The sequence below is a fragment of the Crinia signifera genome, chromosome 4 (assembly GCF_055691185.1).
Source record: "Crinia signifera chromosome 4, ASM5569118v1, whole genome shotgun sequence".
In the NCBI taxonomy this organism is placed as follows: domain Eukaryota; kingdom Metazoa; phylum Chordata; class Amphibia; order Anura; family Myobatrachidae; genus Crinia; species Crinia signifera.
The window spans coordinates 38,674,429-38,702,347 of record NC_139220.1 but is presented as its reverse complement, the minus strand read 5'-3'; the positions used below and the strand labels follow the sequence as shown (position 1 = coordinate 38,702,347).

Sequence of the window (27,919 nt, the reverse complement as noted above, 5' to 3'; positions counted from 1 at the left end):
GCCAGCTAGATAGAAGGGGAAGGGATCTGGACTGCACATGTGGCTGGGTGGCTACTACTTTATCTCAATCACTTTAGTACTAACCCAACTAGCTCCTGGCATTTCCAAACACAGCCGTAATGAGGTTGGCGAAAATATAATTAATAAATTGCTGTAAACGTATCCCCTGGTTGCCACTGACAACAGCGTTGGTGATATCTAATGGGCATTAATAAACATTGTATAACAGTATTGGAAATAAATATCATCGGTTATATAAGACCAATAACCTTTACATGACTATTGCTTCCATATGAGAAGGCAATTGGCAAAACTACAGATGCAAAAGTTCTAAAGATTCCATACCATCGCAGAAGTTACTATCATGACATGTAGGGGCCAATTCAGCCTGCTCATAGACCAGCAAATTCGGTCCCTCTGTCAATGGTGGGGGTCTGAGCATGTGCAGATCCCCGCTGCAAGCGACTCAGGAGAGATTTTCCCTCGCCGGGGTGCTCGCGCAGTGATTTACACCCAGGGAGCATTCTGGGTGGGCTCGCCAATAGAAACGCTGGGCGGGGCCCAGGAAAAAAAGATGTTCTCTTGCCGGCTCGGGGCGGGTGGCTGAGGTCACTTGACATCTGCGCCCGCCCCCAATTAGGGGAACAATGTGCTGCTGAAAAGTAAATTCTGGGCTACCTTTCAGAGGAAAAAAGGTGAGTAACCATCAAATGATTGAGGTGGGGCGGCGTTAACCTGCTCACTAGTCTCCGAATAAACATAACCTATTGAGCAGGTCTGAATTACCCCAGTAGTGTGTTATCTATCCCAATGCAGCTATGGTCCTCTGTTGTCAGACGCATATGGTCAGAAACAGCTACGGCGCCCAGCCTGCTTCACCCATAGTCAAACTCTTTTCTTTCCTTAGCTTTGATTAGATTCCTCATACAGTACATATACATACTGTACTCTGCATTTCTTTGTGACTTTGTAACCAAAAGTCCAAATAAACAATCTCACTGCACCCCCTGCTGTACCATATAGGGATATCGATTCAGATCAACTTTGGGGTTTTATTCCTACGTGTCCAGCCTCATCCAACACACAAAACTATGGCTTGTCTTACTGTATTTCATACACAGTTAAAAACAATGCAATCTGCAAAAGGGAACAAGTCTAAACTGCAAAAGATTGCATAAATGCGCTGTTAAAAAAAAAGCAATAAAAATAAATATGTAATGGTTAATAAACAATGATAACAAATTGGGCCTGTTGGCCTTTATCTGACGCCATCCTCCCGTGTTGACGTAAACATGACTTATTTTGTTTAATCCCTTAAACGCTTATGTGGAATGGTTTCTTAGGAAGGAAATATATGTGTCTGAGTAAATCCGATGTAAAACATACAAAGAATCAAAGGAACATAAGCCGGATAGTCCCTCAGACACTGTTCCACAAAGGCCTAATAAATCAAACAGGGCCCGGGGCGACGGCATTTAACACCTAGCCGGACAGATCATGTCTTCCTGGAGAACATTTTCTAGTTGACACATTTCATAGTAAGGAAGTGAGAATTTGTCAGATACAGGATTAAATAAATCTTCTGTTGTGATCTGAATTATGTTAAGGAATAAAAGCGATTTTCAAATTAAGAAAATAATGCTTTTCTATTTCTGTGTTTATTTCTGTGTTTATCGCCATAGCAACATGGCTTTTGCTGTCCATAACTGAGGAACAATAACATCAAAATATCAACCTGAATGAACAGGTCGTTACATTTGGAGACACAGAACAAATCCTCATATACAGTAGGGCCAGATGTATCAAGCTACAAAAGTGATAAAATGGAGAGTGATGAACAGCCAGCCAATCAGCTCATACCTGTCATGTCCCAGGCTGTGTTTGAAAAATGACAGGTAGGAGCTGATTGGCTGGTTGCTTATCACTCTCCATTGTATCACTTTTGAAGCTTGATACATCTGGCCCAATACCCTGAGGTCTTTCCAATAGTCTTAGTCTCGTCCAACAACAAAGTACAGAACTCTGAGGAAACATATGTCTCCTACCAGCAGGGCTCCTCCCACCTACACAATGGAGACAACACCCCTCCAATTTGTAGACCATTACAAACAGGTACTATAAGATTCCTGTCCTGAGCTTCTCTACCAATATGGCAGCATATCAATCATGCTGTGGCTCCAGGAGGGTTGATTAAGACGGGAGGAGGAGTTTTCAGTAAAACTCCTCCTCATGATATGTGGGTCATGGGATTGTGGCTCCACCAAACACACTGCCTGTGTGACAGATTGCCTGCATTTTTCCCTAGTTATAGTCATTGACCGCTCTACCATTGATGGCAGGTGGTATTAAACCAGGGATGGGGAACCTTCGGCCCTCCAGCTGTTGTTGAACTCCACATCCCAGCATGCCCTGTATCATTAGATGCACATGCACAGACCATGGCCATTGATGGGGGGGAGCACTTGACATCGGTCATAGAACATCGATTGCTTCAACATTATTGATGGTCAATGGTCATCTCTATGAGGAGCAGTGAGCTGTACAATACTACAATACCTAATTCAGAGTTTTAACATGATAAAAAAATGATCCCATATCTCTGACCCAGGAGAGCTGACAGCATATACCAGCCCTGTTGTGTGTTTGTGTACATAAAGCATGAATTAGATATTGCTTATAATAATTAGCAAAAATAACTTGTGGCCCATGGGTTGGACAGTCCCTGAAAAGTGGACCTGTTTGGTTACCCATTCATTCCCATTACTAGGTCATTAATGCGTGTCAATCAGAGACTGAGGACGACACTATGTGGTATACGTATTTATCAATCTATGAGCCTGATTCAGACCTGATCAATCATCTGCAGATGGTTGCGAGAAGATGCTACCCAGGGAGAAAGACAACCCGTCTACTAGAGAATTGTGAAATTATTGCAATATTATCGCTATTAGCTCTCCAGTCGTAAATACATACGCCTTCACATGCTTGCGTCCCTTTGCGTGCTCAGATCCTCAAGAGTTTCCTGATTTCTTTTTAAATTGCTAAAAACATCTGACATGATGTACTTTGGACCTTCTTCGCGCATTTACAGTGTTAATATCTGGCCTGATTCATTGATAGGCGCTATGGCAAATGCAGCTGCGATTGTGCACATTGAGGATTTGCAAAATTATTTTAGAAATCCAGCAGCCCTGAATAGTACAGACACATTTATAGGAGCCATCGCAGTTGCACAGAAACCACGTGCTCATGCAGGTCCCTCCACAATCAACAGCATGGACACAGATGCCAGAGACACGATGCTTGAGTATGATTCGCAGGTGCATCAAGCAACAGGCCTCAAAAATTACTATGGCACCTCTCCACTTTTGAAACTACTTCCCCATCAACATCCAAAAATGGTGCCTGACTGCCAATCACTCTGCATAAATATAAACGATGCAAGTGGCATCACTATTAGACTTTGGCGCATGCACTTGATCGTAAAAAACATTGGCATAGGAGTCCATCATCTTTCAATTCATACAGTAGGGAGCATAATGAATGTTGTCTAGAACTAAAATCGCCTGTCTGTTATTAATCGATTATTTTTGGAATTTGTATTTTTGATTTTGTTTTGGATTTTTCAATTACAATGTTAGTAAATCAGGGATTGTTTTGCCGATATACTGCTTTTTTGTGGGATTTGGTTATATATTTGATTTTGCATTTAGTAATTGTCCAAATGCCAAATTTAGTAAATATTCCACTTTATGTCAAATAACATTAGTAGTTAGTTATACCCCTTTCACATCCCAAAAATAACCCTATTTGATCCCGGGTCTTTGCGCAATCTAAAAGGGCCTTTTTAGATTTCCCATGTCCAGCAACCCGGCCTTCCACCCTGGTGAAAAGAAACGTTAACCCAGGTCAGACCTGCGTCCCATTCTCACTATGGAGGAGGCAGTGCTTGGAAACAGTGTCAGCTCCAATCGCTGTCTCCTCAGCGATGACATGCCGCCGCTCTGCCCAGCCACCGTCTGATGTCAGCGACCCAGCTAAACATTGCAAATGCCAGGTCTCTCCCGGGCCGGCACCGTGTCCAAATCCGGGTATTACTTAACCCCAGTGGTCCAAAAGAACCCTCTACGCCCTACTGCCAATTGCGCAGGCCGATAGCGGCCACACACAAAAGAACTCCTGTGTCACAAACCCAAAATTGTTCTCATCTGAAGGAAATAAAGAGTCCCAGGATGAATGTACCTGCACATCAGTGATCGTAGATGCAGGCAAAAGAGGGGTGTGAAGTATTACAATTTTTATCTTAAAATTGATACACCCCACCCACAGTCTGAGAGAGACAGACTGTGGGAGGTGGGGGCGGAACCATGCCAGGTGGCGGCGGACCCATGTGAGGTGGGGGCGGAACCATGCGTTGCACCAATGCAATGTGGCTCCAGTTTAAAATAAATCACTAGAACCATGAATAGAGCTCAGTGACTGAGCATGGAGCAAACATAAATGCTTCCTCTCCATGCCCTAAAATTGTCCCTGTCTTTTGCATGTGAGAGTTTGGCTTCATTGTATGGAAAAAAAAATGTTATCCCTTTCTGTTTTCAAGGTACATTTAAAATACAAATGTCGTATAAACAAAAACCATAAACAATGACATCATGTATTCTCTGAAATTAATTAGTATTTGGCATCTTATACTTAGTGGCTTGTCGTTCTTGGAATCCTCCATACAAGATAGTCACTGAGTCACATCTAATGATGAAAATATTGTCACTGGATTACTATGGTTTCAGTTCTCTCTCTCTGCCAGAATCCTGTACACTTCCTAAACCACAATGGCCAGAGAACAAGACAAAACGTCTCATGTTTACCAATGGGAGAATCAGTTAAAGAGATGGTTTGAGGATGAATCAGAATGGGAGTGGTGTGCGCGACAATGAAAATAGCAATAAATAATAATATTTCCAGATTATTTACATTAGGAATGATATGTTCTGTTATATTTAGGCAGTCATATTAGTCTCATCTTTAGGGCACCTTCATATCCTACTCAAATGTCATATGCTTAAATTCCTATCCCAAAGTGTCACATGCAGGGATTTGTTAAATGAAGACACGTTCATTGTGTTTGCCAATGCTGCCACTAGTACCTTTTTGGCGCAGCATGTCGCAACCATGACTCGGCGCACAGGGCTGCGCCGGTTGGCCACCTACTGTAGTTTTAATGAGTCATGGGTGGGACATGGAGGAGGCTAGATACAGCAGGTTACATCTGTATTCGTATATTGCTTGATACATACGTTGGGTCATTTTAGTAATACTAAATACTAAAATTTCTTGCAGAAATGCACTGTGTGTATTGGTTAATTCATACACAGAGGCCAAAACTCAAGTGTCTGTGGAACCAGCACAATCCAAGAATACAGTTATTGGACATTGTAATGTACTGTCTTGGTCCATACGAATTCTGCAGTTTTCAAATTTGGGTAAGTTTTGGTATTAGTGGTTCTATAACCAGATTAAGGGGAAAACGTTTCAAATTTAGGGGATTATTTATAAATTATTATTATTATAAATTATGATGAAGCTAGTTCTATATAAAAAACTCATTGTGTATGGGATGTGGTGTTCCAACCAATCATCTACCAACCAGTGATGGCTCCAGAGGCGGGGCTGCAGTGCAGTCAAGGGCGTAACTACCATAGGTGCAAGAGGTGCAGCTGCTATGGGGCCCAGAGCTGAAGGGGGCCCATCTTTACTGCCTAAGTAATATGTTTTACATATATTTATCACCATCAGTTGCTAAATAGGGGGGCCCCTTACAAACTTTTGCTATGGGGCCTTACTGATATCTAGTTACGCCTCTGAGAGCAGTCCAAAATTCACACCACCTGCCACCCCAAACACTGCAAACATCGCAGGCCAAGGCTCCCTGGCAGTAGCTGTGGCCCCTGTCTGAATTTTGTACTGTGCTGCTGCCCCACATGTGGAACCCCCACTGCTCATAACTGCCATTTTTCTGAGCTGATTGGAAGGAGCACCATTTATCACATGCAACAAATTTTATCATTTACACTGAGCTTTATCACTCGTTCATGAATGAGACCCTCAAAGAGGACAGTTGGTGAAGTTGCCCATGACAACCAATCAGCTTCTTGCTATCATTTTAACATTTATCATTATGTATTTTATATAACATTTAAAAAAAAAAAAACATATATAGATTTCCTCGGTAACATACTTTAAACTCTGAACTTTTCAATTATCTGGATAAAACCAGACAGAAACCACAAATAAATATTATTTTTCCATAATTTAGCCAAGGGTTACTTTTCCATATTCAGAGAAATCCCAGATAATGACTTTGAAATGTTTTAGGAACTGTAGCTCATCCAAGTACAGAGATACCATATATGTATTTTATTTTTAAGGCCTCATGCAGTCATAAGGACAGCAAAAGTCACACTGTACATAGGCTTTATCTTCATTTGTGTTACTTTTATATTAATTACATTTTCATTTTATTTGCATTTTTTTTTTTTTTTATCAGACAGGTGTGAAAGGTGTTGTCCTCACTCTGGGCCTTATTCTGGTTGCTGCGGACGGAGCCGAATATGTGGGCAGGACCGTGCGTCCTAAACCCCACCTTTTGTACGGATCGCTCACTCCGTCCGAATGCGGTAAGCCGCTGACCGCACGGAGCACGAGTGGATTTCTCACGGATACACCTCCTCCATCTCGTGGAACCTCATCCATCCATCGCAGACCATCGAATGCAGGACCGAGTGGTCCGCCAGCTCCCGCAACCTCAGACCACACGGGCATTTCTCCGTGCAAAAGCAGGGATCTGGGCGGGCAGCTGACATCCAGCAATGTCATATGTCCGCCCCCTACACGTGCGTCACGGCCACATTACCATACGTACGCCCAGCGTTTTCATGGGAACGCCCATGAAACGCGGGGTGTAAACATATGGTAATGAGCCCAAACAGCCCTTCACACCCCTCTCCACCCCCTGTTCGTAGTGTACACATTTAATGCGGAATTTGGATGTGCGTTCCGTTCGCACATGCGCAGAGACGCCTCTGCACATGCGCAGACACAAAACATCGGCGGCACGAACGTACGCGGACATTACCGCACCAACCAGAATAAGGGCCTCTGATACAATGCCCATAGGAGTTTCTATAATGGGTGCAGTGTGTGCTTTTGTGTGTTATCCTTTGAGTGCCAACATCTCCCTGTGAAATGTTCCAAATATCCACTTTAATTGGCAGCATCGCTCACATTTGTTATACAGATTCAAATAAAAGAAAGATTCTATTTCCTGTATAAGGTAAACATGACAGGTCAATATGATAAATACAAATGTCTGCTTGGCAATTTTCAGACCTATTTTGACAAATTCACTTGGCACTCAAAGGGTTAAGACTGCTCACACTGAAAACCGTGCACCCATGTTTCATCATGCAGGAGAAAAGGGCTATAGAAATAAAGTTGTTGTTGTTATTATTATTCAAATTACTAGCATCATTATTATTATAATTATCACCATCATCTTGTTTTTGGAGTTATTGTTTTAGTTGTTTATGACAAAGTATTTCAGGGGAAATATGAAAATATATTGACTAAAAAAAAAAAAAAACTAGACTTTATAAAAGACCCAATGTTAGCTTCTGGTGACTTGCTCTGATTTACTACTGGTGCACATGAAGCCTTATTACAATCAGTGTATTTGTGTTTACATAATGCTTCTCTTTATTTACATTTCATCCAAGTTCTAGATAGAATTTGAAATTGTATCCAACTCATTAATCTATATACAGATTTTAGTGCAGCTGTGCACTGTAGATCACAAAGTCTAAAGCTGTGTACACATGGTGCAATTTGCACTTTCAGTTGACTATACAGTCAAAATAGCTTAGCACATATTGTAGAAATAGATTGTGCAGAAGAGTCTGTTTTTACTATCTTAGAACGAGGGCCACGATGTTCAATGCAGCATGGCCCCTGCTACCCCGCCACGCTATCCCTCTTTCCCTGCCAGCCGATGCTGGCACCTCATCGGGTTCCGGTGGTCGCCGATAACAAATCGATATTGGTGGCCACCGGATCGGCCCATGTGTCCACAGCATAAGAAATTAGTTTGTTGGCTCATGATCAATGCCGGCCCCACCATTAGGCAGCTTTAGGCTTTTAGCGGCCTAGTGCACTGGGATCTGTTGTCCTGTTGTCTGAGTGTCACTAATTGAAGGATGTCTATGATAAAGACATACAGAAAGAGCCATCCTCATCTAGCCCTTTAATAGGAGTAAGTGAGCCAGAGCTGTTGGACTTAATCCTATGCTAATCCCCTACTGTATTGTCCTTCCTCATCTTTGCGGCCACCGCTACAACAATTACGTTACCGCTACGTAAGGATTTTTGGTAAGGGAACCGTTACAAATCTGCTCACCCTCATGTGTCCATGCCACCATCCTGTGACCACACCTCCATCTATTACCTTTAGTAAAGTTGTGGCGAGCGAAGTGTAGCGAGCCACTGAGCCCAAAGCATGGCGAGCGAAATGAGCCCGTGAGGGGACGTAAATTCTGTAGCATAAGTGGTGGCCACAAAGATGAGGAAGAATCATTCCATGTATTGTATTGCAGCTGAGAACAACAGGCCTTGCTGAGCCATGGCTATCCAGAGAAGGCTAGTTGAAGAAGGCTCCATCTGTATTTGTTGTACTTAATGTAGGTATTGGCTGTGGAACATCTAAGATGCCACCTCCACACTTTCACTTGGTGGCAGTATGGGGTTAGGGGAGGGCGGCCGGCGGCCCTGCTCATAGTAATGTTGCATATAGGTTTAATTAGGAATCAGTGATATCAGACTATCCATTCACTAAAAACTGGTGACAACAGCATACCCATTCACTAGGACCTAGCCTATCCATTCACTAATGCCATGTGACATCAGCCTATCCAATCACTAAGAGATGATGACATAAGCATATAATGTACAGTACTAAGTAACAATGATATCCGCCTATCCATTCACTAACAACCAATGCCACCAGCTTTTCTATTCTCCCCCTTCCTGAATGTATTGTATGGTGAGTAAGATGTACTAAGCCTTGAAGATAGATAAAGTAGAGAGAGATAAGTACCAGCCAATAAGCTCCTAACTGCCATGGCACAGACGGCTGGAAAAATGACAGTTGAGAGCTTATTGGCTATTATGGCCATTAGCTGACTGGTATTGGCCTGTGTGCACCCTCATCTGCTAACTGAAATAACAAACCAGTATATGGTCCACAGGGCCGGCGCTACCCGCTCAGCAGAACCTGCGGTGCAGGGAGGCACCAGGCTAATAGGGACTCTTCTGCTCTGCGACTCTTTCTGTAAGGATGTGCGCTGCTGCCAGCTGCTGCTGCGACTGTCAGTGTATGACAGATAGCTGAGCCGGCAGCAGAGGGTGAGGGAGGGGAGGACTTACATCAGAGAAAGCAGCAGCAGGGGAAGTCCCACATCTCCCTCACTGCGGTGCCCAGCCCCTCCCTCTTGATCTCAGAATCAGGACAGCATGTGCCGAGCTGTGATTGGAGGAGCTCGGCACATGCTGATTAGATGAGCCCCTGATTGGAGGAGCTGATCACATGCCCCTCTGACCCCTGCAACACTGATGATCCCACGGCTGATGGCTCCATATGTGACTACAGTATGTATCCAGTATAAGCTGCCTCCTCTATCTCTGTAGCTACTACTCCTGTGTCTGTGCAGCCCTCTCTCCCTCTCTTTTACATGTTTTATTTTTCTTCTTTATATTCTGTGCACAGTTTCTGCCACCTTCCTCTACCCAACATCTTTCTGCCCCCCCCCGCTCTCTGCGCAGCATCTGTCCCCACTCTTCTTACTCAGCATCTGCCCCTTCTGCCCAGCATCTGTCACCCTTCTCTTTACCCAGCCCCTGTCCTCTTCTCTCTATCCAGCATCTGCTCCCCTGTCTCTCTGCCCAGCATCTATCCCCTCACTGATCAGCATTTGCTCCCCCCTTCTGCCCAGAATCTGTCCCACTCTCTCTCTCTGCAGTACAAGGAAAGGGGGAGGGGGGACACAGTTATGATCAGTTAAAACAAAACATTTATTAACAATTGAATAAAAAGTGAAAAATACATCACAGTACGCAAAAAACACTACGCACATAAACCGACAATGAGAAATAATTGGTATTAAGGAAAAATAGTAATTTAATTTGGGAGGGGGAAATTCTCACTGATCAGTCTGATACAGGTAATTGATTAGTTCAATGCAATCAGAAAATTAATAGCTAAATGCAACCCTTCAAAATAGTCGGACACAGGGCCTGATTCAGTGATTCAGCGATCATTCGCTGCTTAGCGAGTCTATAAATGCTGAACGGCGTAAATGGATAAATTACTGCATTGCCCAGAAAACAAGTATAGGAGAGTGAACGGGTACCTGACAGTGTGTAACCACAGCTTTGTGGACCGCTGTGTCTCTGCCCAGCTCTACCACCCCTCTCTCTCTCTCTGCTGAGCATCTATCTCCAGCCTCTGTCCCCCTCTCACTCTACCCAGCAACTGACCCCTCTCTCTTTGCTCAGCATCTAGGGGTACTATTATGTGGCTATGCCCCTTGCTTATGATAACATGCCCTATTTGTGTGCCTTTTTTTGAAAATGGCAATTTAATAGTTTGCAGGGGGGCGCCGGACACCCTAGCACCGGCCCTGATGGCAGGGCCGGTGCAAGAACGTTGGGCACCCTAGGCATATAAACCCAAATGCGCCACCCCCCCCTGGCGCCAAGGAGGGGGGGGGGGGGGAGTTGGGCAGGCAGCAAATTGCTGACCAGGGGAAGGGGGAGCAGTGGCAACCAAGCAGGGTGGGGGGCATCTGAGCAGATTAATTCCAGGGGAGGGGGGCGGGGTACACTCACCTGCTCCTTCCTGGCCTGGTACTTTCCTTCCAGGAGGCGCTGCTGCTGCTCGCATGTTGGAAGGCGGCAGGCAGCTCACTACCGCCCTCCAATGGCTGGCGCCCTAGGCAAATGCCTAAAGCTGCCTAGTGGTGGCGCCGGCCCTGCCTGATGGTCCACAAGTGTTTGGCCAGTCAGACTGAGTATTTTAGCCAGCCATGTTTGTGGCCAGATTGTACGGTCACTCTGTCTACTCCATGGTCACGTCAGGTGGAAACATTAATGCACAAAGTACATGGTTCTCATCAATAAGTGTATCCATTGTCAGAGTACTCACCACACTCATACTCTGGACAGCAGTGGTCTGAGGTCTTTTTCAGGGATGGAATTTCACAAGGGCCACATGTGAGAGCTAAAGTAAAATACAACGGTCATAGACGGTTAGGGTTATAATACGCTATAGCCAGGTATTCTGAAAAACATCTTTCTTTCATATTACGTTTGGCTGTAGGACACGGCTTTGTGGAGCAGCGAGTGGTCCTGTCACTAAGGCATATGCAGATGCTGCAGGGGTCATGGAGGGGGATCCACGTTTCCAGGTACTAAATAAAAAATATTATGAATAAGTGGATCGTTAGAAACTTATAACGTGTATATATCAGCAGCTGCTTCATAGACGTAATTAATGGTAAATGTATATACAGATAGACAAAGCAAAACTGACACAACTGCATTGGGTTAAAGGTCAAAGCTTTTATTCATTGATTGACCAGATTTTAATTTCTATGGCCAAGAAAACACAACAAGCCGGCTCTAGCCAAACAATCTTACAAAAATGGGGGAAGACTAGTACGCCCCTCTTCTTATGCACGGGGCACACGGGCCCCCGAGTCTTATTTTTTTTAAATACTTACTCTCTGGAGTCCAGAGGCAGTAGCACTTTAGAAATCGCCGGAAAAATGGAAACCGCAATTTCCCAGCGATCTGCTCATGCCCAATGGAGTCTAGTGCTCGAGCGCCACACTGCTGCGGAAATTGCCGGAAAAAATGGCCATTACATACTCATTGCCAAGTGGGAGGGAAATGCTTTTTGCCAAGGGTGGAGTAAAATGTTCATTGCCAAGGGGGATTACATGCTCATTGCCAAGGAGGAGTGAAATGCTCGTTGCCAAGGGTGAGTGAAAAGCTGCCGCTCAGCTCTATTCAGACTCTCAGAGCAGGTCCGTGGATATATTGAAATCTCCCGCTGGCTTGGGAGCCAATCGGAGCTTGCGGTCCGGCAGGCAATCAGGAGCGGCAGTTGTGACTCCTGATTGGCTGCTGGACTGCAAGCCTTGATTGGCTCGCAGGCAGGGCGACATTTCAAAATAGCCACGGCGCGGACCTGTCCTGCTCTGAGTCTGACAGCTGGGCAGCGCACCACTCTCTGCCCGGCTGTCAGTGCTTTCTTGGAGGAGGACCCGACCTGTCCTCCACCAGCCAGCAATACGATAGACGGTATGTCTAATGAGTGGTCCGGTACACCCCCGGACCACTCCTTAGCTTCGCCTATGTTTACCAGCCAATCCCAGACCAAGGCTTAAGCTTTAACAGCTCTCATCTTAACCAAACATGGTTACAAAGACCTTGGATCTCAAAATGGGATCTTATCAGCTGTCCCATGTTTTGGATAGCCAATAAGAAACTTGTGCTAATTTGGCAGTTAGAACTGAGTAAACCTCAACCCGCACATGTCTAGTTGGAAGTCACCCAATTCAGCTCTTCAGCCAGAATATACAGACCAACTCAGGTCCAAGGCCTAAGACGTAGCTACCATTGACGCAGGAAATGCAGCTGCTATGGGGCCAAGAGCTGAGAGGGCCACCTTCCCTGTCAAAGTAACATGTGCTACAGTATATACATTTTTGTACATAGGGGCCCTTATAACTGTTGGCTGTGAGGCCTACACTTATCTAGTTACGCTACTGGCCAAAGCTTCATTGTGCTAAGAGTCTTGCTTGAAAGTGACCACTGCTATGTACCGTAAAATCATCAACAGGATTTTCTTATGTCGACATTTGGCACAAAAAAACTTTAAACTTTTGACTGTCCACCTTCCCATTGTTGACCTAATTCTTGTGTCGACCTTAGACCTGTTGACATATCATGTGTCGACTTAAGACATGTCAACCTTTAATGGTCGACATAATGTATGTTGCCCCGATGAGACTAAGAATGTGAGCTGGTTTATGGGAAGGCTGGATGAATTACCTTGTGAGTCTCTCCATAGCTGTCAGTGCACTGGGTGCAGGCTTCTTCTGAGACACATTTACCATTCAGAATCACATCTCCGTCTGGGCAGAAGCAGCCTTCCGCTGGGTGGTCAGAGCACACAGTTTTATTGTGTGCGTTTTCACAGTCCGCGTTACATCCCAAGCGGCAGTGATTATACACCATTGTACTTGGACAGTCCATTGCTGAAAATGAAAGCAAGCGGCAATCATGAATATTACAAGGTAATCGTTAAGTGTATTGCAGATGATTATTTTTCTAATGAGCACAAAGGGTGTGTTAGATTATCGTAACTCATGGGGAAAGTAATATAGTTTATGAGCTATTGGTCTGACATTCCTTAAAGCTCTGTCCATGTACATTGTAATACTGGAGGCTGACACTTGGTGGCACTGTGGAGTGCAGGAGAGGCTTGCAAAAGGAAAAATACTTTGTTTTTGCCAAGCGATCTGGGTAAGGTGACGCAGGTATGAAACAGAGAATGGGCAAGCAACATTACTGAAGTGATGCTGAAGGCCTGGGTCACCTAGTACTTGCTGAACAGAGCACCAGGACCAAAGAAGAGTATGAAAGAGACTTGCCCCGATGGTAGGGATTTGCATGTGCGCATTTCGATGCATGTGCAAACCTTGATAGCAAATGGCCACGGAGAGGTACACGCTCCCTGGGCTGTCCGCAGCGGGGAAGGAGGGCCGGAGGCGGTTGGCAGCAGGGACGGGGATTGCCCAAGGGAACACCTAGCATTTTATGGGAATCCACAGGAAAACTCTGGGTTTTCCCATGGAAACGGAAGTGGGCCCATACACTGCTGCGATACATCTCAGTACTGTATGAGCACCTTTATCTTACTTACTGAACCCCTCTCGTGTATATACTGTAGTATCCTTATCATTTTCACACATTATCCCAGATATCATTTAAGGTGTAACTACGACATTGTGTAATGGCAATAAATGTGTCTTGTTTTTCGGGTTTGAATTTAAGATTTTATAAGAAATATATACTATATTGTACTTACAGTATACATTATATAGTAAATAAGTATAAAGTAATGGTATAATAGAAGTGGACCTTCAGTAAAGTAATAGATTTTAACTGTTTGCTTAATAGTTTTCAGCTGCAGATCATTTCATTTTCCGGGAGAGGTATTTCTTTATTAATACAAATAACACATGCGGAAAAACAACGTTTCATTTTCCTTCCCGTGTGTGTTTGTTCTCCCGACGTATAAAGCAATAACACATATTTGACATAAATGAAGATAAATGCCTCATGTGTATTTCATTTTGACGTCCGTGTGATTTTTCAATGGAGTTATTGAAATACCAAAAAATGTTATATTTCATTTTCTAAGGCTTTGAAATCACGGCACTCTTTGATAATTCAATACTATATTTTAAATATTTAATGTTGACATTATTGGATTACGTCAGGGCGATGTATACAAAGTATCCGCACCCCAATTGCACAGCTATGATGATGAGAAGGATATGATTAGCTGGCATTATAATTATGACGCAGGCATTATAATGATGTATACAGAACAGATAAACTCTGAACAGCTGTCACTGTAGGCTCGTTATGCTCTTAGGGCCAGATGGATCAAGCTTTGAAAAGTGATAATGTGGAAAGTGATATACAGCCAGCCAATCAGCTCCTAACTGCCATGTTACAGGCTGGGCTTGAAAAAGGAGCATAGTGCGTAAGCGTCGCCAACACTCTGCAGATTCCAAAGCTGAAGAGTTCCGGAATTCCACTGGCATTAATGCATACCCTCCAACATGACCCATTGCATTCGGTACACAATGCTCTGTTCCTGGACTTCCCTGGTAATGTAGGATTACCATCACCTGTGTGGAACTAGGTAATTGACAAGAAGGGTGTTTCAACACAGGTGCTGGCAATCATACATTACCAGGGCCGTCCAGGAACAGAGCATTGTGTACCGAATGGAATGGGTCATGTTGGAGGGTATGTTAATGTAAGCGCACAAACTATTAGGCTGGAGCTTAATGTCATTGGTGTCATGGTCGAGCAGCTGCATGCAAGCCTCACATTGCTTGTGTGACTAGGCGCGCCATGCGTGCAGCCGCATCACTTCCATGATGAGCATGGATACATCTGTATCTTGTGGATGGGCAGTGGCGTTGAGAGGGGGGATGGTGGGTAAAAATTACCTTGGCACAGGCCAGATGGTGGGGCCCAGGTCTGCCGCTTACCCCATTACCTATCAGCTCCCTTTTGTGTTCCTAGTGCGCGCTGCAGTTACTGCAGCAGCCTCCTCTGTTTGTGCGGTGATAGGGGAGGGGGGGTGTTAGCGATCACACTAATGGCACCCCCTCCTGTTTGCTCTAGGCTGGAGTGCACAATGCCACCCTTTACCCACACCATTACCTGGGCCCAGCCACGCTGTGTGGGATGGGTACCAAGTATAAACAATAAATGCGTTTATGTCTCAGTTACACCTTACACAGAAAGCATGAAGGTCATTTTATACGATATTTTGCATACATTAAATGAACAAAAAGCAAACGTATCACTATATATTAAGCTCAAAAAAAAAAAAGTATTCGGAATGCTGGATATGAAAATCACAACCAGTGCTGTAGGTGCAAAATGATCATTTTAGCACAAATATTTCATATATTTTATTCACAGATGCTGTTCACAATATTGTGAATGCGTAAATGTTCCCAAAGGCCTTAGCTGGCGATACATTAGAAGGATATCAGCCCAGAATCCACATTTTCAACGGGCCAATTGTGTGCACATCGAGAGGTACATCGGTGCGATGGGCGGACTTGTGGGTCGTTTAGCTGATCATACGAGCTGCGCGTATGATCAGTCAGGATGGCTTGCGGTCGAAAGGAGATTGTATGTGTTTTAAAGCACATACGATCACTTGTTCCATCGATCATACGACCTATATCGTATGTAAGTCGTTCTAAAGTATGGACAGCTCTAGATTGAGGACTTAGGCAACTTTATAGACCGGAAGATACAACGGAGTGTGGTCTACTGAGATCTATTACTATCATACCTCCCAACTATGTAGGAGAGGAAGGAGGGTTGCCTGTGCTCACAGAAGGCAAGATCGAAATTTGGGGTGTGACCATGGAGTTCCATTTTTGCCACTGTGGGGGCATGGGCACTGCTCTGCGAGCTGCTGGCCATGCCCCTAGCCCCACTGTTTCCCTGAATAGGAGCAACAGGCAAGGGGGGGGGGGGGACTAGAAACTATTCCCCACCACCACCAATAAGGGACACTGCGGGCCGCGGTTGGGACGGTCTAAAGAAAAACAGGACTGTCCCAAGAAAATCAAGACAGTCGGGAGGTATGATTACATTATATTTCAATATTTACTGTCCGTGGTTTTTAGCTGGATCCAGCAGAGAACCGAGCGGCTTGCAAACCTGCACTAAGTACTGTATTCCTGCTCTGTAAGGTCTCACAGAATACAGATACATGCGGGGACATGGCCGCTCTGTGAGACTCAGTGGCGTTATACGGGGATGAAGCCAAGCTTGCCACAATGCAGATGGATCGCATCAGGTGTTCTTATCCCTCCAATCAGATACACCTCATGCATTTCAAAGGAATAAAAGAGGTGAAACTTAGCTTGTAATATGGGTGACTCTGGTTCCAACATGCAGGGACAGAATGTGCCAGACTAGAAAGCTGGGAATTAAACAGCGTCACATGAGGTGATGGAAAACTCAGCAGACAATGTATAGAACGTACATAATAAATGTAATCTCCGAGGGGACAACTCTCTCATTTACTATTCATGGATGATTCATGTCTTGTGTAGAAGCTGTTCCTCAGCTAATGACATGTTATTAGAGACTATCACTTGCTTCTGGGTTTTGTTTTTAACCTAATACCTAACACAATGCAATCGTAATATTAAAAGGCTCGAAAATAACTTGTGCTTGAATATGATTTTGGAAAGATTTATGTTTATAGCTTGCACTTTTGTCAGGTTCACATTTTACTCAGGAGCTTCTGTTATTTCCAGAACAGGGGTCTTGATATAATATGGTGTAAGCATGGCTGCCGCTAGGAATTTTGGGGCCCGGGACTGACTTCCCCCCCAACAAACCCCCCCCCCCCTACCCACACACACACACTCCTCTCCTTTCACTTAATGCCCGACTCCTGCTGCAGGTCCCGAAGCACAGGCTTCTTCAATGCAGGACGCCGGCGGCCAATTCAAATGCAGCACCGGCTGGTGAGCCAATCAGAGCTCGTGTACCGGCAGCCGCTCTGGCGTCCTGCATTTAAGAAGCCAGCTGCACCCACAGCACCCCCCTGTCGGTGGCCCTGGGTGTAAGTCCAGCAGACGTGCTGGATGCCAGACGAACTTAGTGCTGGCCTTAACCCTTAACCCATTTGATGCCCTGGGCAAGATTTTGGCTGGTGCCCCAAGCATCGCCGCTCGTTCCGCCTTGGACCTAGAACCCCTATTCCAGAACTGCGCCCATTACCCAGCATCATAGATCACAGCAGCAGTGAGCAACACCCATCACCCCTCACTCACAGTAATTCTCATCCAAAGACTGTGATAAATCATTTTGATGCCCTGTGCCAGCAATAGCATTGGTGCCCCCAATCCTATATTTTAAATAGGGACAGCACATGCCAACAGGTCAGGTGCCCTGAAAACTGACGCCGGCCATAGGACCCCCCCACACTGCTGCCCACTCTTTGCTGCCCAATGTGATCTGAGATCTGATCACAGATGAAGTAGCAAGAGTCTCTGGCCCAGAAAGTCAGCCTGCCTCCAGCACATGGCCCGTAACACTAATCTGCACCTGTCCTAGGCTTGGGATGCCTCCAGGATATCTAAATGCCCTAGGCATTTCCCTAGTTTGCCTATGCCTAGGGCCAGCTTTGGGCATTAATTTACAAGGCAAAACCGTGCCAGCTTTGCGAGTCAACCAGAATAAGGTCCCAAGTTTGGGAACCTCTGCATTAGAGACAACCAAAATAAAAAGGTACATTGTATAACAAATGCAGGGCCTGATTCAGACCTGTTTATTAGGCTGTGGGTGTCCCTCTGCTGTCACCCCTGCCACCCAGGCCTGTCTGGAGTGAACGGCTCGGTGAGTGTGAAACTCGCCCAAGCCGTTCACTCACGGGTTTCTCACATGCCAGTGGGCATGAAAATATACATTGTTTATTGCTGTATTTCTCATTTTTGTGGTTATTTACAAAGGGCCGTCCAGTTGCGCATGCGCAGTAGGAAGTAGGTTCAAATGTGCATTGCAAAGATCCCCCTCCGTGCGGGCAGCTTCACAGAGGTTAGAGGGGTGACGCATTTCCTTATGCAGGGAAGTAAGTGACTAATGAGGTCACCTGGACGCGGTGGGCAAGCCGTTACATATGGTCATAACTATGCAAAGAACCTCGGTCAAAATGCAAAATTTTATTGCAATGATTATTATTAATACATTGGGAGTTTGAACTTTGCTCCTGCAACCTTGTCTTTGTATGAAGTACTACTGAAAGGTCTCCGCAGGGCCGCACCTCTCATTACCGGTGCGCACCCCAGGACCCCACCCCAGTATAAGTAATTATACTTACCTGCCTCCTGTCGGGAATCCTTCATCGAGATGCCGACCATCTGCATCCCAACTGCAAGTCACCCGACTGTATCCCATGTCAAGCATTTAGCCTCTGGGTTTTTACTTTTTACAGTGCGGTTTCGCATGTGTTGAGTGGACCGACGCTGGTATTTTAATTTTAAGAGCTAGAGAACAAGTTGGCGAGGAAGGGATGGAATATTACATTTGTGACATCTTACCAAATGACAAGTACATTGCCTTATCATTGCTGCTATCTGCTCTAGTTTATGGAGGCAATCTAGCTGTTAGGTAAAATATGGGACACTCACGGCACAGATCTGGTGTCCTCCAGTTCACACAAACTCCATGGATCCTGCAGAGATTACTGTAACTCGCAATGGTCCCGCAGAAGTCCTGCCCGTGGCAGCTGTTCTCTTCACACAGTGCAAAGAAAGCGCTGGGCTGAACCTTCGAGTGGCACTCTTCGAACGTTCTAGAAAGTAGAATGCTGCACATGGGGCTGGGAGGCTGGGAACACACATCATCGAGTTTGGTTTCGCATGTCCTTCCGAAAGTGTCGGCCAAAGTCCATTGTTTTACGAATTTGCTGCTGTCTGTTGTTACTGAGCCGTCTCGGAGGGTGAAGTCATTAGCCGAGTTATTGTCACATATACCTGTGTTAGGGAAAAAAAACAATACTGAAAATCCTATTGTGATATTTCACACTTACAATGGCCCCAGTGTCAAGAGGTTAGTTCTAGTTATGTCCAAAATCCTTAATGTATGGATAAGATGAGTAACTAGCCGGTTTATAACAATCAAAATGGCAATGTTGCATATCAATCTGGGGGAGTAATATTAATATTATAAAAATGATAAAATATATAACTCACTGGAAAATCAAGATTCACTTGACTCAACCCTACAAACTTAAAGGCAGGTAGGCAATGTAACAAAGCAATGAAGAAGGCAAGGCAGGTGCTTGGTTGCATGAGGAAAGGAATCAGCAGTAGGAAGAAAGAAGTAATAATGCCACTGTATAGGTCATTGGTACGACCTCATCTCGAGTACTGTGTAAGGATATAAATACATTAGACTGTACAAAGAAGGGCAAATAAAATGGTGCATGGCCTCCATCACAAAACTTACCAGGAAAGACTAAAATATCTTAACATGTATAGTTTAGAGCAGAGAAGGGAAAGGGGGGACATGATAGAAACTTTCAAATATATCAAGGGCTTTAACAAGGTACAGGTGGGAGACATTCTTCACAGGAAGAGAAGCAGCAGAACACGAGGACATGCACTGACACCAGAGGGAGGAAGATTCAGGGGAAATGTGAGGAAGAATTACTTCACAGAAATAGTAGTAGATAAGTGTAATCGCCTTCCATCAGAGGTGGTAGAGGCAAATACAGTAGAGCAACTTAAACATGCTTGGGATAAGCATATTGATATCCTTACAAAAAAATAAGGATCAAATATGGTTTGAGGTAATATGTTTAAAAAAAATGGGGCAGACTAGATGGGCCAAGTGGTTCTTATCTGCCGTCAAATTCTATGTTTCTAACTCCTCCGTACTGTAGTCTGCTGGTCTATTGTAATCATCTAACTCTCGTAACATTAATTACCAGATCCAGTGATGACATAAGCGGCCAGGGCTACAGTATTTTCAATTTGTTCACCTAGTCTATGCAGAAGGTAAGCCAGTGGTTGAGTGGTCATTTCCTCTCACCAGGTGGACCATCCGGCCAGAGGACAACCTACTCCTCACACTCTGAAAGCTTTTCATGCTGTACTTTAACTCCTTGAGTGGTTTGCCCGGAAAATTTCCGGGCATACACAAATATGAAATAGGTGTGTGCCAGTGGTGTCCAGGTGTGCACACACTGGCGAACCACCTCTTGAGCCCCCCGTTGCGTCCCCCAGCCCCTCCCCCAGTGATTACCTGTCACTGTGCTCCGGCAATCTGGGTCTAGGCCTCTGGGTCTAGCTCTTCCCCCAGCCTCTAGCCGCCTGTCATTTTGCAGCAATGATGTAGGCGGCAGGTTTGGGGATGTTCGGGGCGGCTCGGGGGGACTCGGGAGAACTCAGGCGCCCGAGTCCTCCCGAGCCGCCGTGAAACATCCCCGCGCCTGCCACCTGCGTGATGATTGACAGGCGGCTGGGGCAGCAGCGGCAGGGGAGCTCCAACGTACTAACGCCGGAGCGAAGGTGAGGGGGGGGGGGGAGCGCCTAATGATCTGTGGTGGGTTTTGCTGGGGCAGGACAAACCTGCCCTGGTAGGTTTGTCCTGACCCAGCAAAACCCACCACTCAAGGGGTTAATCTGAAACTGTGACCCAAATGTATTTCCACACAAGAAATAGAACTGACCCCAAGGGGTCCTGGGCCACTTGCATTGCTCATAAAGTCGGCCATGTTGCCCACCATAGAAGGGCTACCAATAACTTACCACAAAGTCCTGATGTTTTTGAAGAGAAAACGTGTGGGTTGAACTGAAGCATAAACTCATTGTTTCTTGGTGTAAATGTTAAAGCAAATTCCAGTTTATGAATCTTAACTTCATGTATGAGAGCTCCGAAAGCATCTACATTAACCGTGTCACTGTTATAGGGGACCGGGACTGATCTTCCATTAACAGAGACCTGGGAAGAAAATGAAAGTTACCATATAGAACGTACAGTAAGATGCAGACACTCAGGGGTTAATTTTACTAAGATGGGAGTTCTATTGAAGGTGAGATGTTGCCCATAGAGACCAATCAGAATCTACTGCTTATTTATTTACCACCTTCTAGAAGATAATAGATAGATTTTGATTGGTTGCCCATAGCAACATCCCATCTTCAATCAGGGGGCGGAAGCAGGGGCACGCCCAGCATTTTTTAGGCGTGTCAATGAAAAGGCTCGGAGTAGGGTGGCCAATTCTGGGATCGGCGAGATCCCGGGATTTGGCCCCAAAATGTCCAGGATTTCAATCCCAGGATTAGAGTATCCAATCCCGGGATTTCGGGATTAGACTACGCATGCGCAGGCTTATGCTGGGCAGCGTCAGAGCACTAGCTCAGACGCTGCCCGGCTGTTCCCGACTCCAGCGTGCGGCCTTGGTCAAAGGTCACACTACGCAGGCTGCACCTCCACCGCAGGAACCCTCTACCTACCGATCAGTGCTCCCAGCTCTCTCTCCTCAGCGCTCTAGTGCTTCAAGCGGCGATTGACTCCTGACGACCGCTCCCAGTGGCCGCCACCTCTGCCGACTGCCTCTTCTTCACAACTCCCCAGCAACACTGTTGCCCGCACCGCTCCCAAAGGAAATGTGGGGAGCAGGGCATTTTTCTTTTAGGGATACATTTTTCAATCCCGATTCTGGGATTGAAAAAAATGCCCCAGGATTGGCATCCCTAGCTGAGAGTCCCCCTGCAGATGCAGGCATGGGCTGAGCAACTGACGCCACATGATGCCAACGCTCGCCCCAAATTCAGAGGACACCGTTCAAATGAATAGTGAAGTCTTTGCTTCATTAGGTACGGAGGAGAAATCATTCGATGGTGAGCGATTATCGAATGATTCCTCGTTTGTGCTGCCGCAGGCGAGGATGTGTGTTAAATCACACCAAGCGTCTCGCGACATTTGGCGATACATCCTCTGCCATTGAAAAAGTCCCAATCTGGGATGAAACGCGTTTGGCTACACCTCACATGGTAAATACTTGCTAAACCTTCTTATACTTTATTTTGCTCCAGTTGCTACTGGTAATTACTTTTCAATAGTATTAATTTGTTGTACTAACTGTCTGTAATAGTCACAATAAATTAGCACCTTTTAAATTTACTACCGGTCCACCTCTCATTTACTACACGTGCACCCCCAAGTCCCCTTCCACCCACCACACGGATACATTAGACTCTGGAACCGTGCCAGGACCCGGGGCAATCACGTACCATCGACATCAGCCGATACATCGATACCATACGGTAAGCTACTACTACCTTTTCCTGCTTACCACCTGCATACCCTGAACCATTCACATTATTTTTTGGAGGTACACACATCCACTTCAGGATTTGACGTGAAGGGATCTGAGTACCGCGATACCACCACCTACCGGTGAGCCAGCAGGCATTGCCTCACCGTGGGACAGTTTAGCATTACCTCAACCCAACTCGGGGACCGCCCCACCACTTCCACCAGCAACACCCAGCCTACAGTTATTGTTTCCGGTCTCTACACCATCTCAACACCCAGCCTACAGTTATTGTTACCTGCTTCATTTATCACAACACCCAGCCCACAGTTATTGCTCCCAGCTCCCCACTTCCCATACATCAGACTACTCCCTCCCCCAAACAACCCCAGAGCGCCAACACTCCCCTCTTCCACTTCGACTTCTATGAATAGGGTTTATGTTTACATTAATCCACTGTATGAATATGACATCGAAATATGACAGCGAAACTCCTCTCACAATTTCATAACATTTTCATTACAGGCTTAAGTCGCCAATGAAACAAAAGCCAAAGCGAAACATATTTGTAAAATAAGTCATACAGAACAAATGTAAGTGTATGTGTACTTGTAGAAACTGGCAATAATCCATTTAATCTAAGCTGCAGTTGTAAAGCAATGTTTTCCTTAGCATTTTCTAAGGCGTTATTTTCTGGCACTTTGAGATATTTTTTGCAAGGCATCATCATTCATTGGACATTACGCACTCTCTGCAGTCAGCGTGCCAGAGGTCGGCTAAAAGTCACCAAGAGCTATTTTATAATGGGTGCTGTGACATCTAACCGCAGCCCTATCACAAAGGAGCAGCACATGTCATAATGAGGGGCATAACAGAGAACAACAAATCAGACGTTTTCTTTCATTTTATAAACCGCACTTACAGAATGACTTCTATACTCTGATTGGTTGGGCAACAAACAGGTTTTTTTCTGTTTATTGAAAGGTAACCAAAAAAGGGGGGACATTTTGAATATGATCTCACTTACATGGAAGTTGTGGCTTTTACTACTAGCACTTCATTAATAAACAGAGTGGCATAACTATAAAATCAGCGCCCCCCATCCGGAAATTTCAGCAGCCTCCTCTAGCATCCTCAAAAAGTGTCTGCTGTAAGGGGGCGGACATTTTGTGTGAGCTATTTTTTTTCATTAGCAGGAGCTAGCCAGGAGGAGAGCCGGGACCAAAGACAAGAAGATCTGCAGGTCCCGGCCACACACCCGGAGGCAGAGGTGGCAACGGCAATAATGTTACATAACAAGAACCTGGACACTTTAATATGACACAACATAAAATTGAGTCACTATAATACTGTATGGCATAATATGAACTGGCTACTGTAACATGACATAAGAAGAAATTGAGGCGCCATAGGGGTCATAATATGAAGCAGGGCACACGTGGCATAATATGAATTGGATGCCTCTTTGATGTGGCACAATAATCTGATCAGATCATTTTAATGTGGAGGGGACTATAAAGTTACATAATAAGAACTGGGGCACTTTAATCTGGTAGAATATGAAATGAAAGCACTATAGTGGAGCACACATGGAATAATATGAACTGGAGGGTTGCACAGTATGAACAGGGGAAGTGTAATGCGGCATAATATGAACAGGGGACACTGTAAAGTATGGGGGTCATTCTGGTTCATTCGCAAAGGCAAATTCACTCTCAGATGGACAAAACAATGTGCACTGCAGGTGGGGCTGATGTAACATGTGCAGAGAGTTAGATTTGGGTGAGTTATTTTATTTCTGTGCAGGGCAAATACTGGCTGCTTTATTTTTACACTGCAATATAGATATCAGTTTGAAGTACACCCCCCACCCAAATGTTACTCTCTCTGCACGTGTTGCAACAGGCCCACCTGCAGTGTATATGGTTTTGCCTATCTGAGAGTGAATTTGCCTTTGCGAGTGAACCAGAATCTTAACTGCACTTTTGGGATACTGTGTGGCATCCCTACAGGGGGTTTGGTACCATGCCTCTAATTTCTGCACTGCTATACTGTATATTGTCTAATAATCTCATAAAGGCAATTTTATTCATTTATATTGCAATGCAAAGATTAGCCATTTATATCAGGCATTTGCTAAAGTCTCATTGGAGCGGTCTGGACTCCGGAATGCCGGTCCGGATTCCTGCAGCAATCTTAGCCACCATAGAGTATATGTGACGGCAGTTACTGGGCAGACAAGGAGAGATTCCAGCCTTTCTGTATGATCGGGGGATGTGGTAAAAACACGGAACGGTCCGCACCATACAGTGAGGATGGAATCTCTCTCCCCCCAGTCTCCCCAGTGATCCCCAGTGATCACTGTCACATACACACCCCTGGACAGTACACACCCCAGATTGCTCCAGAAAGCCTGTCTGTTATGGCTTTCCGGTGTCTGGACCATTTTGTTTTTTTACCCAATCCCCCTCAAATACATTTGCCAAAGACCTACAGTATATAACTTAATACGACCCAAACTATATGGCTATCAGATAGAGACTCAACCTGTATAAGAACAGAAAAGGATGTACAGTAACCTACCTGCATATCATTTGACAGTTTGACTGTCTCTTGAGCATACATCACTTGTATGGAATCCATGCAGGTCTGGTGTTCCAAAGAGCTGCACTCCCCATTCTGTACTGTCACTTTAAGATCGTTCTCCTTGTCATTAAATAACACATAGGAACAGTTGCTGATGAGTTTAAAATTAAGTCCATCAAATGTGACAATGTGTCTGTTTGAGCTGCCCGTACAGGCACCTGGTGAGGAAAACAAATGAGTCACATGGTATCAGTAAATGTATAGCTTCCCCACTGGAACTGTACCGGCAGGGCCGGAATCATGACATTTGACAATTGAATGGTAGACTACCACAATCAGCCATCTGGTAATGCAGATGTGGTGTGGGTTTGCACTGCATTCAGGAAAGTACCAATTATTGATCTTTTGGGCATGTGCAGGACCCGTCCTGTGCATGCTCAAGTGTGTCCTGCAACGACCGATGAAGGGCAGCATTCGAATTTCAGTCTGATGCTGTTTAGAGGCTGGGAGGGCGTGGCAAAGGTCTCCGTTTTTTTCAAATGGAGGCTTGTTGCCACCGTTACAGGGAAGAGAAGATCCTAGGATTTCCATTAGAGGAAGGAGATTTCCACTGCGGCGGCTACCGGCCGATGATGACAGGGAAGATCCAATACTGGTCCTTGGATGCAGTTCAGATCAGTAATGCAGCAGAAAGCGGGACACCACCTCCTGTATTACCATATACCATATTAGTGCTATCGCTGCTGCTCCTATATAAGAAGTGGTAATAGCTATTCCAACCACATCTGAATGAGGGCCAATGGGAATTCATCCTTTATCTCTTGTATATTAAAGCAATGCTTTGAGTTAAAAAGAGAGTAATGGTGCCCATACACATATGCGATTTGATGCGGTGGGACATCTTAGTGCCCGAGTGCTTTAATACCAGCCCCCGATGTCGCATGCCACCTGCGATGTAGCGGAGTACTGTGCAGGAGGGCTGCGGGTGGCAATATTTAAAAACACTGAGCGGACCTCCCAATCAGAGGCCTCACATTCAGGTGGCCGCTGATTGGCTGATAGAGCTCTCTCTATCAGCCAATCAGAGGACCGCCCAGTCTTTTTAAAGTTTTTTTCAAATTCTGCCGCCTGCCGCTGACCATCACACACACCAGCCCTCCTGCACAGAGCTCAGCTACACTGCCGCCAGCCGCAAGCACTCCTGCTGCCCGCTCCTGCCCCCCAGCCAATCGCATTGTGAGCTATCGCATGTGGTTAAAATCCACATGCGATCGTTCATGCAACTCGATAAATATTATATGCTGCATATAATATCTATCGACGTGACATTGTATGCAATATCGCCCTAGTGTATGGGTAGCATTACGATGGATAGCTGGAATTATATCTAGCAAAATAACAGTGTTTGTATAATAAGAATTTCCAGAAATGTATTGTAGAACGTGGGAATCTCTCTATAAATGAGTCACCTATGCACTTAGCATAGAGAGCATCATTTTTATCATTGCTGTAATACATTTTGGGGTTTGACTTCCAATGAATAAATGGCATCCTTTGTCCTTTTTATATGCCTTCTGTAATGCAAATGTATAAGCAAACTCAACTCAATAAAGGGGCAATTTAAGTATAATGTGCGGCCTTCTGACACGACGTACTGTGTTATGATTACGGCGGAGCCGAGTCAGTGCAGAGAATCTTACAGTAGAATAGCTGCTTCACTGACATCACTGGCGGAAAGAATGATATTATCATCACTGTACAGTATTGTACCCGATGCCAAGAACTGTCAATAACGCTTTGTCTAAAGGACTCCTGAGACATTTCACAGTGCAAGCGGCTTTGTGCTCGCTGGTGTATAAATCGACCCATAAGAACTGTAATATGTGCTTAGCACCGTGTTATTAGGAATCTTACAGATGTGAGCTCATACACCTAGGGCTTGATTCAGACCCGTTTGCTAGACTACAGGTAAATGCTGCCCGCCGCCTAACCGAATGCCCCCCCCCCCCATATTTGCCCCCACCTCTATGCAAATTTGTTCCAATATATTTGTTTTACGCACAAGGGGTGGAGCCTAACAATGCATTTAGCTCGGCCCCTCCCTTTAAACACGTTTAAAGTTGCAGATGAAGCACAATGGAACTTGGCATGATATGACCTATATCTGCCTATATCTGTTTTTGGTACTTGTTTCCTAGCACGGCCACATTGATTTTGATCGGGTTGGTCGTGTCGGAAAAAATCGCGTCGGACGCATCGCATGCGACTAAATTGCATGCGATGCGACCGACGCGATGGACCCGATTTTCACATTGATTATTTACAATTTACACTCCTCCGGCAATTTAGAAGTCTAGATTTAGACGTCTAAATTCAGACTCCCTGCAGTCCTGCGCACCGCTGACAACCCGGCAATTTACACTCCTCCGGCAATTTTGAAGTCTAGATTTAGACGTCTAAATCCAGACTCCCTGCAGTCCTGCGCACCGCAGACAACCCGGCAATTTACACTCCTCCGGCAATTTAGAAGTCTAGATTTAGACGTCTAAATCCAGACTCCCTGCAGTCTCCTCCTGCAATTTAGAAGTCTAGATTTAGACGTCTAAATCCAGACTC

General features: G+C 45.2%; 1 protein-coding gene across 1 annotated transcript in view; it reads right to left on the bottom strand.

Annotated features, from left to right (window-relative positions):
* The window catches only part of VWF (von Willebrand factor), a 208,853-nt gene that overhangs the window by 62,004 nt on the left and 118,930 nt on the right, over nt 1–27,919 (bottom strand). Inside the window, exons 35-40 of the mRNA XM_083181600.1 lie at nt 25,301–25,521; nt 21,207–21,399; nt 19,083–19,427; nt 13,165–13,370; nt 11,414–11,516; nt 11,252–11,326 (exon numbers count right to left, since the gene is read on the bottom strand). Of these exons, the coding sequence (XP_083037726.1) occupies nt 11,252–11,326; nt 11,414–11,516; nt 13,165–13,370; nt 19,083–19,427; nt 21,207–21,399; nt 25,301–25,521 (1,143 nt within the window). The remainder of the gene's footprint in view (nt 1–11,251; nt 11,327–11,413; nt 11,517–13,164; nt 13,371–19,082; nt 19,428–21,206; nt 21,400–25,300; nt 25,522–27,919) is intronic.